Source organism: Choloepus didactylus, chromosome 2, assembly GCF_015220235.1.
Source record: "Choloepus didactylus isolate mChoDid1 chromosome 2, mChoDid1.pri, whole genome shotgun sequence".
Lineage (NCBI taxonomy): Eukaryota > Metazoa > Chordata > Mammalia > Pilosa > Megalonychidae > Choloepus > Choloepus didactylus.
Window position 1 is genome coordinate 235,550,601 of NC_051308.1, and position 14,332 is coordinate 235,564,932.

The 14,332-nt window shown below is 41.4% G+C and overlaps 1 protein-coding gene across 1 annotated transcript; it reads right to left on the reverse strand.

The window, feature by feature from the left end:
- Positions 1-4,963: 4,963 nt before the first annotated feature.
- Positions 4,964-7,728, reverse strand: LOC119527922 (pleckstrin homology domain-containing family F member 2). Its single transcript, XM_037828478.1, has 2 exons — positions 7,706-7,728; positions 4,964-7,629 (listed from the first exon to the last, which is right to left on the reverse strand). The coding sequence occupies exon 2, from the start codon at positions 7,613-7,615 to the stop codon at positions 6,866-6,868; it is 750 nt and encodes a 249-aa protein (XP_037684406.1). The 5' UTR covers positions 7,616-7,629; positions 7,706-7,728; the 3' UTR covers positions 4,964-6,865.
- Between the last annotated feature and the right edge of the window lie 6,604 nt (positions 7,729-14,332).

The window sequence follows — 14,332 nt, forward strand, 5'->3', positions numbered from 1 at the left end:
CCTCACCAGGTGTCCGTTGTTACAGCAGGGGGAACCAAATGTATCCTTTGATTTTTCTAAATTAACTAAGAGACATGATACCAACCAGATTATCTTTAAAAGAAATAACCACCAATAGCTTGACCCCCCCCCCCCACAAGGAGTTCACTGCTTTATCTTTCTGGCGCCTCTTAGTCCTTGCGCATGAATGCATGTGATCTTTCAAACAGTTTTGATATTTGAAAAAGTTCCCGATAAGAGATGTTTTCCATGATGCCACATAGTGGCATGGTTTCATGACCAACACTTTGAATTGCCAGGTAAACTCTCATTGAGATGATTAATCATAATTTATGTCCATACTGAGCTGCCTCCCACTTGTCACTATTGATAAACAAGGTTGCAGTAAACATCTTTCTCCATCAAGCTTCTTCTGGGTCATGGGCCTTAAGGTTGTGTCTTGTCAGCAGCACTTACATTCCTGCTTCAGCCACACCACGCTCTCTCCTCATCCCCTGGTCCACATCTCTAGTAAGACAAGCCAAAGCAGAATTTCCTGCCATGTTTTCAGCCAGATGCTCCTGGCGCCTGGGGTGCAACCAATCTTTATTGTATAGATTTCCCCATACTTCCTTGGAAGTTTGGAATCCCTGGCCCACCATTAGATGCCAATGTCACTCAGTTATTATGACAATCCAGAGACCCCTGGTGATCTGAGAAGCAGGGGTTTGGTGAACCCCTCCACACTTGCCCCTCAGGTTCTGTCTTGATTTCTCAGGCTCTTGTCAGAGTCCCTCAAAGGAAACTCTCAACTGGACAGGTTATGAGAGCTAGCTGAGCGCACTGGATCAGCTCCAATCCCAACCCCAACACAAACCACCATCCTCGCACACCCATCTCTCTTCCCATATCTTTGTGTTTGTCTTCCTTCCACCCAAATCTGTCCCCTATTGTTTATTAAGAAGACTTCTTTCTTTTTATTGTTTCAATCTCCTCCTTCATCCTCTCTCATGAAACCCACATGCTGGGAATTGTCCAGTTAGTGCCCATCCAAGAGACACAGCACAGCCTACAGTTTAAGATCACAAACTCAGAGTCACACCGATTTCAGTCCTGCCTGGGCTGCTTTCTAGCTGTGTCACCCAGGCAAGGTATCTGACACTTAGAGAGATGTGTTTCTTCATCTGTAGAAGGGAATGACGTATAATAATAAACCCCATCATAGGGATCTGACAACTCACATGTGTAAAACCTAGTGGAGTACGTGGACCTTATAGGTGCTTAATAACTATTGCTGTTGCCGCCATTGTGTTGTTATTCCCCTAAAGGATCATATGAGGTAGGAAACACTATCCCATCTGACAGGAGAAGAAACGGAAACCTGGTGAGGTTAAGGGACCTGCTCAAAAGTCACCGAGATACTTGGTGGTGGAAGTTGGGTCTAAACCCAGGCCAGACTACTTCCCCAACTGGTGTCTTTCCCCCAAACTACCCCACCTCTCTTTCAAGAAAACCTGGGAAAAATATAATTTTACATTGTAATTGACTACTTAAGTCATTTGGAAGAAGAAAATGCCTAACTGGAAATGGTACAATCTTGGGGAGACATGAAGAGAATAGCTCTGAACTCAAGTTATCAATGGGAAATACTCAAGGTCTTTGGTCTTCAAATACAAACACAATAATATAGAAATGCTGTACTGTATGACACACCAAAATCCACAGTTATGTATCATTTGCTTTAAATAAATGAAAGCTATAATGCACTCTATTCTTTTCGAGAACTGTACTCTGAATAGGTTAAAGGCTTCTTAAAAATCAAGATTGCTATCGTTCATTCTGTCCTTGCAATTCTCTTATACTTGCAGCCTTCAGGCTAACATTTATACAAAGCTTACAGTGGATTTGCAAAGGTGAAGTTATCGAAAAAGATTTTAAACCACTCAGATTAGATATAAACACCATGACTGAATTTAATGAACTGGAGAAAAAGAAAAGTGCATTTTTGTCATGTATAAAGAATAGGCTAGAAGGAGTATGCAAGCACACACACACACAAAAACACACACACGCACAACACCCGAGGCTCCTAATCACTATTCCATCCCCACCTACCCACACCACCACTCAACAAAATATGAAATCAATTGTCATTCTCTCTCTTTGTACCAGACACAGCACAGTAAGCCTAGCTGACATCGATGCTTATGCAACACAGAACAGAACCAGTGCATTACACCTAAGGAGTCTTGACAAAAAAAGCAAGCTTATTCACATTCCATTTCATCTCAAAGAATATTGACCCCAGAGGAAACCATTTCCAGTTTGCATCTCACAATAGCAAATGCTTTCAGAATTTCTATTCAGAATGCATCCCTTGTACCCACCCGAGGATGTCCTAAGTCTGGAGATGCCTGGCCCTTCACCATGAGAGAGCCTTCCTGAAGGTGAAGCGAGCATGGAGAGTACAGAGCTGGGAGCTGCAGAGAACCCAAGTCCTAAAGACGTTGTTGAGCCACCTTTGACACAGCCCTGCCTGAAGCATCTCCTCCAATGTTTGAGATGTCTTAAGACGTTAACCACCAAGACACCTTGCTTGGGTCCTTCAACAGGATTTCTGCATCTATAATTTTCCTTCAGGACTTTTAAAATAATGTTTGGGCATTGACCTCTGTACAGAAAGTGAGATATTTCTGATCTCGTGGTTTGAAGGCAGTGATTCTGAAACTTTGGTGAGTATCAGAATCACTTGGGGAACTTGGAAAAAAGTACAAACACCGAGGTCCTCTCTTCCTTCAATGAGCCTGGGCATCCATGTTCTTCATTAATTCTCAACATGGTTTTCATATGCAAGGAAGTTTAGGAACCACTAATTTATAGCATTGGGCTACTCTAGGCCAGGGCTTCTCAAGTTTTGTTGTGCATGTCAACCACCTGGGGATTGGGTTAAAGTACAGGTGCTGACCCCATAGGTCTGCAGCGGAGGTCCCAGGTTCTGTGATTCTAACCAGTTCCCAGGTGATGCCGTTGCTGCCAATCCAAGATCCACACTTCAAGTAGCAAGGCTCTTGGATCACAGTTCTCAACCAGGGATGATTTTGCCCCCAGGAGACATGTGGCAATGTTTAGAGACATTCTGGTTGTCACAATTGTGTGTGTTGGGGGAGGCAGTGGTTGCTACTGGCATCTAGTGGGTAGAGGCCAGAGATGCTGCTAAATATCCTACAATGCACAGGACACTCCTGCCCATGCCCCCTCCCTCCCCCCATAAAGAATTGTCTGTCCCAAAAGGTCAATATAGCTCAGGCTAAGAAACACAAGAACACAAGGAAAAAGCAAAAAGATGGTGAGGAACCTGGCTTACAACAGTTAAAATAGCAAAGTTACCACATTGCTTAACTAGAAGGATTGATAAAATTAATACCCTTCTCCTAAAGCTGTAGGCACAAGAGGATTCATGTTTTACAGAATATGAAAAGAAACTCGTATGTTTGACCCTCAGGTTGTATGTATAAGGTCTCAGACACCTAAGGGAAAAGTGACTAATGCTGCCAATCATTCTTAGAAATATTCAACTATTTCTGGAATTCTAGATGATGGTTCATGGCTGTGATTTCCTATCCAGATAAAATCATGTAGACTCACAGAGGAAAAGCTCTTGTGGAAATCAGGTTTCAAATGGTCTTGCTGACTCAATTAATTAGAAATAAATTCTAAGGAGGGGATAGACACACCAAGGTGAATGATAGTCTGAAGAAATAAACAAGACCTTCATTGTTAATATCTGCATCACATATGCAGACTCCATTGCTTACTTTAATTACACAAAATAGTTTTCTGGTCACCCTGACACATTAAATTTTACAGCAAGAATTACACTGAGGGGCTGGGTTCCTCAACAGTGTTATGGAGAAATGCTACCTCCTGTTGATCCTGTCCAAGGGTGGAAATGGGCTCTGTCCTACAGGTCTGGGGGTGAAATGAAGTAGAGGAGGAGGAAGTGAGTGACCTTCTGGCCCAAGACTTTCAACAAGCAGCTGGAAGCCCCTGCCCAAGCTTGTGAGTATCCCATACAGCGAGAGATGAGTATCCCATACAGTGAGAGATGAGCATCGATAGCTTTGAACAACGACACTCTTTACCCTACCCCACCCTATTCAAACAAACTACAGAAAAGATCTCATGGCAGCAGGGAAGGATTGTGCTAGAAAAATACCTGCTAGTCAGGAGTAGGGCAATGTGACAACAGAATGGAGGTCATGCTCAACTGCTCAGTGGTCCATCCAGGTGACAACCTCTAAAGGAGAGTTCTCAATTGCTGGACAGTGGACATGTTCTTGGCATGACCTGATGGCCAATGGAGGTCCTGCTGGATGAAGCTGTGGTGATCATGGAGGAGGAAACGGAACCTTGGTTGAGATGTGTGTATCAAGGCTTGGACGTAAGATAGGGGGATAATTAATGAAAGGGGAATGGCCAGGAGAAGAGTGGCCACACACACCGCAACCCACCCCAAATGTTCTATACTCAACCTCAAGACCTGGTTCAAAAATCTTACCTCCAAGAAGTTTCCCCTTACTCCCCCAAGAAGAACAGTTGTTTCCACATTTGTGTTCCCAGTGAGTCTTGATGTATAACTTGATCAAAGAACTATCACAAGGTGTTGAAACTGAGTGTGTGTGTGTGTCTTCCAACAGAATGTGAGCTCTGAGCGGGCAAGACCTGTGCCTCATTTACCTTTGAACCTACGATGGTGCCCATATACATGGCAAATGTTCAGTAAATTTTTGAGCATGATAGATATGTCAGAGACTGGAGAAGAGAAAGGAACACAGGATGTGCGAAACACTTCAGAATCACCCAGACACAAAAGTCTAGCCGTCCTATTGAAGCGTCATCTGTTGTTTTTCAAATCCAGCAACACTTCCTCCTTCCTCCAACTCCCCCAGTTTTTCTTTTTTTTTTTTTTTTTTTTTTTTTTTTTTTTTTTAAGTTGTAAAATATTTTTATTGTAAAAACAGAGTCAATAGAGGTCAACAATGCAAAGTTATCTCAGAATACTTCCCTTGATTCCTGAATTTGCTGGGTTCCTATGCATCAGCAAGTCTCTATTAGCACTTCTCAGGCTTCATGGTCCTTTTCAGATGTTGATGGATTATATATATATATTGCTTAGAAACAAAAGTCCATCTGATATTTTCAAATAACAAAAAAAAACCCAACAATTAAAAACTATCCCTGCTGTGCCTTTCTTTCACACTTCCTACAGGGAGATCTGCATATCTCAAACGCTTTCAAAATTAAACAGTAAAGTAAAATTAGCGCCTTAATCAAACAATAAGACACCAAAGAATCAATCCTTCATCCCAAGTTACTGAGTCAGACTCACATTTGCAATATTTCCAGAATTAAAGATTTTTTAAAAAGAATCAAGAATTTTAAAAATTTTGAACTGATTTTTTTGTGCTTTAAAGACTGGAGTTTTTTGCAGCATACAAACAGAGAGAGTAGCGCACAATGCATCAAGTTTTCTGTGATAAATATACTTTCAACCTAACGGCTGTCTCAAAAGCAGAGTGAAAACTTACCACTCCTCAAAAGCAATCTAAACTGATTCAACAAAATCCACAATTTAGAAATACCAATTGCTACTCTATTTCCATAGATTACAAAAAGATTTCAGAAACAGATTAAACATTATCGTTTTACAAAAATAGAAATATTGTTTGGGACTTTACAAAACTTTATAAAATATAACACTATATTTGTAAATTCAAGATAGTTTCACACTGAAATAGACAAAACTTCCACAAACTGAAATCTAGTCAAACTTAAGGGTCTAAAGACATTTTCTACCTTTACCATTCTTACACATTATTTCTTCCAAATCTTCAAACCTAAGTATATCTATCCTGTGTTCTATCATGGAATTCTTTTTTTTTTTAAGAGACTGTTTATTTTCAAGGGTTTTATAGGAAGATTTTTCACTGCAGAAATAATGTTAAAGCAGGTGAATTTATATCTAAAAAATTTTCACTAAAATTAGAAGCTAATACAATATGACATTTCAAAATTATCTGATAAATTTCAAACTGAATTCCTAAGAACGGCAACCTATTATTAATTTAAAATATATATATTCGACAATTATAATTTGGTACCTATAAAATGTGAAAAATATAAACAATTGTTTTATGGAAAAATATTTATTCTTATAGAATGAAGATATCTCTAAATTTGGTTATTTGTAGCTGTCACATGAGAAGTATTTCTTAATTACAACCATTCATAAACACTCATTTTATCAGCATGAAGAGCACCAACATATTTTGTGAACAAACAAGAAAGTGAAAAGGTAGGGGCTTATTTCATGTAACAGTGCTATTATTATAAGGCACCATCTGGTATATGAATAAGCCAAACAAAGTATTCCCAAATCATGTATTTTTGTTACTGGTGTCTTAACTATAAGATAAGATGGTTAGGAAAAAAGCTAATACTATTAATTAACCACACTGTACTCCTTTTTTCACCATTCTTTGCTTTTAGTTTTTCCATATAACAAACAAAAACAACAATGTAGTACACAATCTGTTAAATGAACATCTTATCCCAATCTTCCAAGAAAATAATCTAGAAATAAACAAGAATAAGAAAACAAAAATTTATCTGATATATTTGCAATAGTCTATCCCTGTAGAAGAGTGGGGGTGGGAGGAGGCAGGAGGACCTACTTTCTATAGAATATATTGAGGCACATAGGTTAAAAATTTCTCAGGCAAATTCATGGGTAGAGCGAAATTGAGAGAGAGCTCAGAATTTTACATTTCCCTCAAAGTAGATTTCTCAGACAGTCATACCCAATTAAATATTTCAAAATGTGTCCTTAGTCACTGCTATCATCATCATCGTCATCGTCGGATACATCATTTAAAGGAGGCTTCAATGATTGGCTGTAAGAGTCTGATCTGTTAGGCTGGCAGGCAGCCATGTCCCCAGTAGAAAGCAAGTCATAGCAGAAGTCACAAATTCTCACAGGCTTGGAGGACTGGCTGGGAAGAAGAAATCTCTTTTCTGAGCAGGGCCCACAGACAACAAAACCACATTTGCGGCAATGGTGACGACGATTAACAGGTGTAAATTTTGCTTTCTGACAACGCATACATACAGTTGCTTCAGAGTCAGGAACCCAGACAGCAGCATGTTCATTACTGGGTGTCTTCCCACTTTTGGAGAGTAAATCAGTAACACATTTATTTATGTGATTCATCCATTCTGATTTCTCAGTGGCAGTGGCAGCATAAACTGCAAATGATTTAGTTGGTGTCTTGATAAGCCATCCATTTCTTAAGTCTCCCTCATCTTTGATAGAATCAATAGTGACATTTTCCAGGGGAATAATATGTTGTTTGTTATATTTTTTCTTCTGGATGACAATATTGCCATATACAAGAATATCATTAAATAAGAAAAACTGCCTTGCTTTGGGCTTTTTTCTGCACAGTTTAGTCAATACTCCTTCTCCAATAAGAACCCTTCCAGGTATGGTTAAGGGTTGACCAGCCGCTCCAAAACAGTTTTCCACTATATTTATACGTCTAGTGTTTGCTTCACTGTTTGCCAAACGATCCACCATCTTTTGCTAACAACCTTGTCAGGCACTTATATAGGTACAGGAAAAAAAATAACAATACTGGCAAGGTCCCTGTTCTCCAAGGCTTACATCCTGCAGCCGGTTCCCAGCTCCGCCAGTCCGAGACGCACCCGCCCGGATCCTCCCCGACGGCCTCTAGACCCGCGCGGGGCGGCGGCGACCCTCCCGCACCCGCTCTCCGCCGCGGCCCAACCCCCGGGCAGAGGGGAGCGGGCCGAGAGCTCCCCATTTCTCACAGACCCCAACATGGCGTCCCCAGTTTTTCTTTTGAGGGATGCCCAGCTGTCAGTCAATTTGGCCCAGGTGAGCTGACTTTCCCCCTGATCTCAGAAGTGGGCATGTGACCCAAGCCTGTCCAGCCAGTGTATTCTGTTCCCCTAGGCTCAGTGTTCCCCAGGGATGGACCCACCCGAGGACATCCTAAGTCTGGAGATGCCTGGCCCTTCACCATGCGAGAGCCTGCCTGAAGGTGAAGCCAGCATGGAGAGTACAGAGCTGGGAGCTACAGAGAACGCAAGTCCTGAAGATGTTGTTGAGCCACTTTTAACACAGCCATGCCTGAAGCCATCTCTCTAGAATCTGTATTTACATGAGCCAGTAACTTCCCCTTTTCTGCTTAAACCAGTTTGAACTGGGCTTGCTTCTGAAGGACTCCAAAATAATGAAAGTCAAGTCCTTCTCTTTCCAGTGGCTACAGGCCAGCTAATCACATCTCTGAATTACACCCAAATCTGCTGGGGCAATACAGCCACAGCACATATCCCCAGACAGTCCTCATGTTGTGAGTTAACAGGATTACCTCACACACCAAGCCACCAAGTGTGGTTGATTCAACACATTTCCTCCACTTTGCCATGTAGCCAACCTATAACACAAGTAGTTAACCAACTGTGCCCTTGGATTTTCTTTTGCTGATATATTTTGCCCTTTGGGGCAAAACAGACACACAAGGACATGCATGTCTATCTAATATTATTAAAATGGCAGGCAGCCATTATCAGGAGAAGTAGTTCCAAACGCACAAATGCACAAAGAATTTAGCAGTTAATAAAACATTTTGGGTATAGGGTATCTTTCAAGTCTCCAATACAGATTTAAAATCATGTTAAATAAAACAAGTCCTTTCTAACCAATAAATCTGCAAAACTTAAGTTTCTCTTGACTCTTGTTTATCCAGTAGCAATTAATTCTATACATGAGAAAGAGCTTTTGAAAGTTAAAATGCCACCTATGTGCAAATTATCACTACTGTAAATTTATAGCTGTCATTATTAGTTCTATAGCACCTCCCAGAAAGGCTAAGACCACCAAGTTCACATGTGGAGATTAATAAACTATGGGTTGGTCTCCTGGGGACAGTCTCTCTCTCTCTCTCTCTCTCTCTCTCTCTCTCTCTCTCTCTCTCTCATTCTCTCTTCTGTCTCTCCATGCCTGCCTTTATTTTGCTTGCCGATAAGCAAACATCATGTGATAACCACTGTGTGCTATCAAAATAAACATCACACTGCAGATATCTTCATGAGGAATTAAGAACAAAGGCCAGTAGGTTAGCCAGCTCAGACACATTGTAGAAAGGTTTGTTTTATCCTGAATCATTAATCTGAGGAAATCTACTCACCTCTACCAAATCATAATCCCTCACCCCTACTGTAAATTAAGAATTTTACAGACCCATTTTACAGACATTTGTCTTGGCGTGGAAGGTTGTGTGCGTGTGTATGTGTGTGGGTGTGCGTGTGTGCGTGCTGAGGAATAGAGAGGAAGAGAGAGACATATTCTTGCCCCATTCTCCTCTGTAGGTGGAATTTTGTTCCTCCAAAAATAACTCAGGTAAATTGTTCAAAAATGGGCTTACCTGGTTAAATGAATCTTCTCCTTAATCCTTGGAAAAAACTTTCTATGAGGCATTCATCTATGTAATGAAATGAGCCCCTGACCAATTACACATACATTTCTAAACACATCCCATTTTGCTCTTTAAAAAATCTTGCAAATACGAATGTCAATATAGGCTTTAAGCAAGCTTGTTTGGTTTTGTTTGGAGATTTTTTATTGCTGTTTGTTTTTTAGGAGTTTTGGCTAATCAGCCAAAATCAAATGACAGGTAAGAAAATACATATGGTCTAAATGCTTGATGGAGGTAGAAATAGAAAAGCAAACAGATCCTGTTAAGAAAATGTGTTTCAGAAAGCGCAGCAACTCTACTTAGGTTTGAGAAAGGAAGAAAGAGGTATGGGTATGCAACAGGGAGGGAAGAAGGGAGAGAGAAGTAAAGGGAGAGGGGAGAGGGAAGAGAAGGGGAAGGGAGAGAGGGAGGGAGAGAGAAAATAATACCTAACAGAGAAGTTTCCTGAGAAAGAGATTTGGGGGTGGGGAGACAGCTTCCTCCTCTATATTCTCATTTTTTCCTTGCCTCTGTTGTAACCCTCCTTTCCACTTGGGATAGCTGCTTGCATAATTGAGTCACAAGCCTATTTGGGCAGAAGGTTCCTTGAGAGCAGAGAATACAGTCTGTGGGAAGTGCTCAGCGAGCAGGTAACAGCACACTAGTAAGGAGCTGTTTAGACTCAGCCCCCTCGACCTCAGTCTGATTCCGAAACATTTCCACTTGGCAGGGTTTCCCACTGTGGGAATTATTCATTCATTCATTCATTCACCCATTCATGCAGAGTTTGTACCTACTGAATGCCAGGCACTGTACTTGGCCCTGGACGGTACCTGGGATGTCACAGCTCTTCAGGAAAGCATCTGACCTGACTCGTCCAGACGCTCCTGGACAAGGGATCAATTGAGCCAACAGGCCAGTGAACAAATAAAAACAATTCTGGGCAACAGTCCAACACAGTCTGTGAGGGGCTTCTCTCCCTTCTCTATTCTATGTGACTCTTTCATCCCACAGCTATTTATGGAACATCCACTATATACCAAGCACCTTTCCAGGCCCAGGGGATATGGCAATGAACAAAACAAAACCAAAAGCCTGTCCTCACAGAGCTTACATTCTAGAAGCAGAGACAGACAAATAAATAAAGTATACAATAATTATTTTTGGTCCTGATAAGTGCAATTGACTGTCTGTGCCTCAGTTTCCTCATCTAGCAAATAGGGATAATAATGTATTCATAGGGAGATTGTAAGAATTAAATGAATTAACTCACATAAAGCATTTTGATCCATGCCTGGCTCATATGTGCTCAATAAACATGAGTCATTATTCTTGTGATCGTTATCCTGGCTGCTACCCAGCATTCAGGCGTCCATAACTTAGCAACGGCATGCAGCTTTCGTGGAGTCTTGGCTAGTATGCTTGGCAAACCACGCACCCACGCATGGCAGCTCTGGGTGAAGATAAATCCTGCTTTGTTTAAGCTCGACAAGCGGAAACAGAATACTGACACAGTTTTCTTCCCTGCTGGACAAAGTCCACACAGCATGTTCAATGCTTTTTAAAATTAGAGGGGAAACAAAAAGGATTAGGACACAATGGAGAATTTTCATCAAGAGGGCAAGAGCTACATTTAACCCATCAGAGACCCTCTCAAGAAGTATGGTGAGGTGCAAGGACATAATGGAATATATTCGTGGTTCAAATCTTAGTCTATCACTTAGGTGGTGCCCTGGCAAGAGTCATTTTTTTTCTCCCTGAGCTAAAATAGGCTAAGAGAATGCACAGGGTGCTGTGAAGAACAAATGCACGTGTCTGGAATATAGTAATTGCTCAATTAATGTAGTTTACTCCTCTGCCTTTCTTAAAAAGAATAAATAGTTTCTAAGCTGGAGTTGCAAAAGCTGTATACATTACTTTTTGAATCTGAGCCTCAATTAGAAAGAAAATGCTCATAGATAAAAATTTAAGGGTAATAAGTCTTTTGTAGGCAACTAATAAAAATAACGAATAAAGGCATAAAACAGGTGCACATTAGTTAAGAATGGCATTTAAAAGAATGGCATTTAGTTAAGAACTAAACATGGGGAAAGGGGGAAAGGACTCCCAAGTCTCCATCCAGAATTAGCCAAATATCAATGAGAGAAAGAAGAGATATGATCTATTTTTGCAAACATACTACCTACCACCCAGGAGGAGAAGACATGTGTTCTACTTGCCTTTAGCCAGACTACTGGAGGAAATATATCAGAATTGTTGCCAACTCCTCTCAGAAAACATTTTTGAAAGAAACTACAAGAAAAGAGAAGCTTTACCAAGACCAAACAAGTTCCAAAAATCTGCCGAAGCAGCAAAGGTATTTTTATGTATGTTCACAGCTCCAGAATTAACTCAGAAAATAAAATCCCAAACACACACACACACACACACACACACACACACACACACACACACACACATTTCTGCACTTATTTTTAATGCATTAAGAACAGCACAAGGGCAAATCTTGGTTTCCCAAGATAGATTCTTGGGAATCAAATCCCAACATTCTTTTCGAATCTTGATGGAAACCTCAGATTTTTGTGAGTTTTGCAAACCTGCACAGGCACGACATAACCAGCTCTGAACGGCTAAGGGCAAGTAAAGGCCATTAATGCAAGGTCAGAGGGCTAGCAGAAGCAAAACCACAATCAAGTCAATTTGAAGAACAGCTAATGGAAGCCTCTAAAAGGAAATTAGGAGAACGCATCCCAAGTGAGACTCTGTAAGGTTTTCTGACAATTCCTGGAGCACTCACAGTGCAGGGGCAACTTCTTCCTAAACATGCCCCATCCACCAACCTTTGGGGTCAGGGGGCCCGAGTTACACCCACAGCTCTGATCTCTAGTTATGGAACCCTGGTTATGTTACTAAAGTTGCCAGTTTCTCAGTTTCCTCATCTGTGAAATGGGTGTGATATTTAAACTTGAGGGCCTTAAATCAGGTCATGCTTATGAAAATGCTTTGTAAGCCCTAGAGTCTTGTACACAGGCAAGTGAGTATTGTATAATGCACATACTGGGAGATTTTCTTACATTTTTCCTAGCACAAAATGGAATATGTACAGTCTTCAGTAAATACAGCCACAGTTAATCTCAGAGCCCCAAACTGTCCTTTTTAGGTAACACTGGGCTTTGGCAATGCTTCATGCATTGGGAGAAAAGAAAAACGAACACCCCACGCGGAGATCAGCAGGACCCAGACATGTTCTAATTAGCTTGCCTGGAAACACAGCTAGCCTAGCAACAAGGCTCAGAACGATCACGTTCTTAAAGAGACCAGAACTTTCAGGGTGGGTACATGTGGCCTTTCCATTCTAGGCCTCTCAGGGCCCAAAGTCTCTGGTCGAGTGGGGGTGCCCACAGGAAGGCCTGCAGACCCAGTGCAGTCGAAAGATAGCAGGTGCTGGAAGCAGACAGTTGGGCGAATTCTCATTGCATCACTCAGCAGCTGTTGGAGTGAGGATAAACTACACCAACTCTCTGAACCTAATCTCCCTCACCTGTAGTATGGGCAGAACACCACTGTCTTAGTGTCCTAGGGCTACTATACCAAAGTTCCACTAAACCAGTGGCTGAAAGCAATAGGTACGTACTGTCTCGGTTCTGGAGGACAGAAGTCCAAAATCAAGGTGTCAGCAGGGCCACCTCCAAGGAAAGATGCTTCTTTGCCTCTTCCAGTTTCTGGTGTCTGTGGGCAACCCTTGGTGCTCCTTGGCTTGTGGGTACTTGTCTCCAAACTTGGCCTCTGTCATCACATGGCCTTCTCCCTGTGTGTCTCTTCTCCCCTTCTTACAATAAACTAATCATATCTGCAAAGACCCTATTTCCAAATAAAGTCACAGGCACAGCCACTGGGGGCTAGGATTTCAATATTTCTTTTGGGAGGACATGCAATCATAGATGTAATGCACTTAGGCCTTCCAGAATAACTGAGGACAATAGGGAACTGCTACAGCGTTTCCCAAGTAACACCTAGACCCACTGGGGAAAGGGAACACAGCTCTCCAGGAAGCTTTACAAAGTCCTTGCAGACAGACAGAGCCCTTGCGGAAGCGCACCCCTGCTAAACCAAAAGAAGACAAAAGAGGGAGAGAAAAGTCTAGTGACTCAAAAATATATTTTTCTCCATGGCACATACGTAACATTAGCAACCAGTGGGAAAATATAATTATCATAATACATTTTCTTAAAGGTTGGTTTCTATATCTTCAACCACATTAAAATGTGAATTTTGCCCAAATCAAGAAATAGCTTGAGAAGTGTAAAAAACGGGAAAGAGATTATAGTAAAATCAATATTAGCAAGAGTGAAATTGCTAGACTTGATGCAATAAAAACCTTCCAAAGCCAAGAAAAGAGATCTCATAGTAAAATTATAATAAATTACTTTAGTTTTATCACTTGGTAAATTGCTTGAATATTAGTGTCATGGAGGCTATATTTCCTTTCAACCAGAGAACACATTTGGGCCTTTGCTCTAGTGGAAATCAGATTAGGCCTGCATCGTTTAGGCGATGTTATCTTATTAGCTGGTAGAGAAGCTCATTATTTTAAATGTGGCTCCACTTTCTTCCCCTCTCAGACTTTTCTCCAAGCCATCACTTTTTATTTAGTTGCTGGGACCTGGTCCTGCTGCCTGGATGCCCCTCCTTGGTGGTAAAGTCCCCTGGAAGGAACACAGAGGACCAGTGAAACCTCTGCCCCTCCCTCCACATCTGGGGGTTGAGGTCAGGTGGCATGAAATATCTGTGGAAAGTGTTGAAAATTCTTTGTC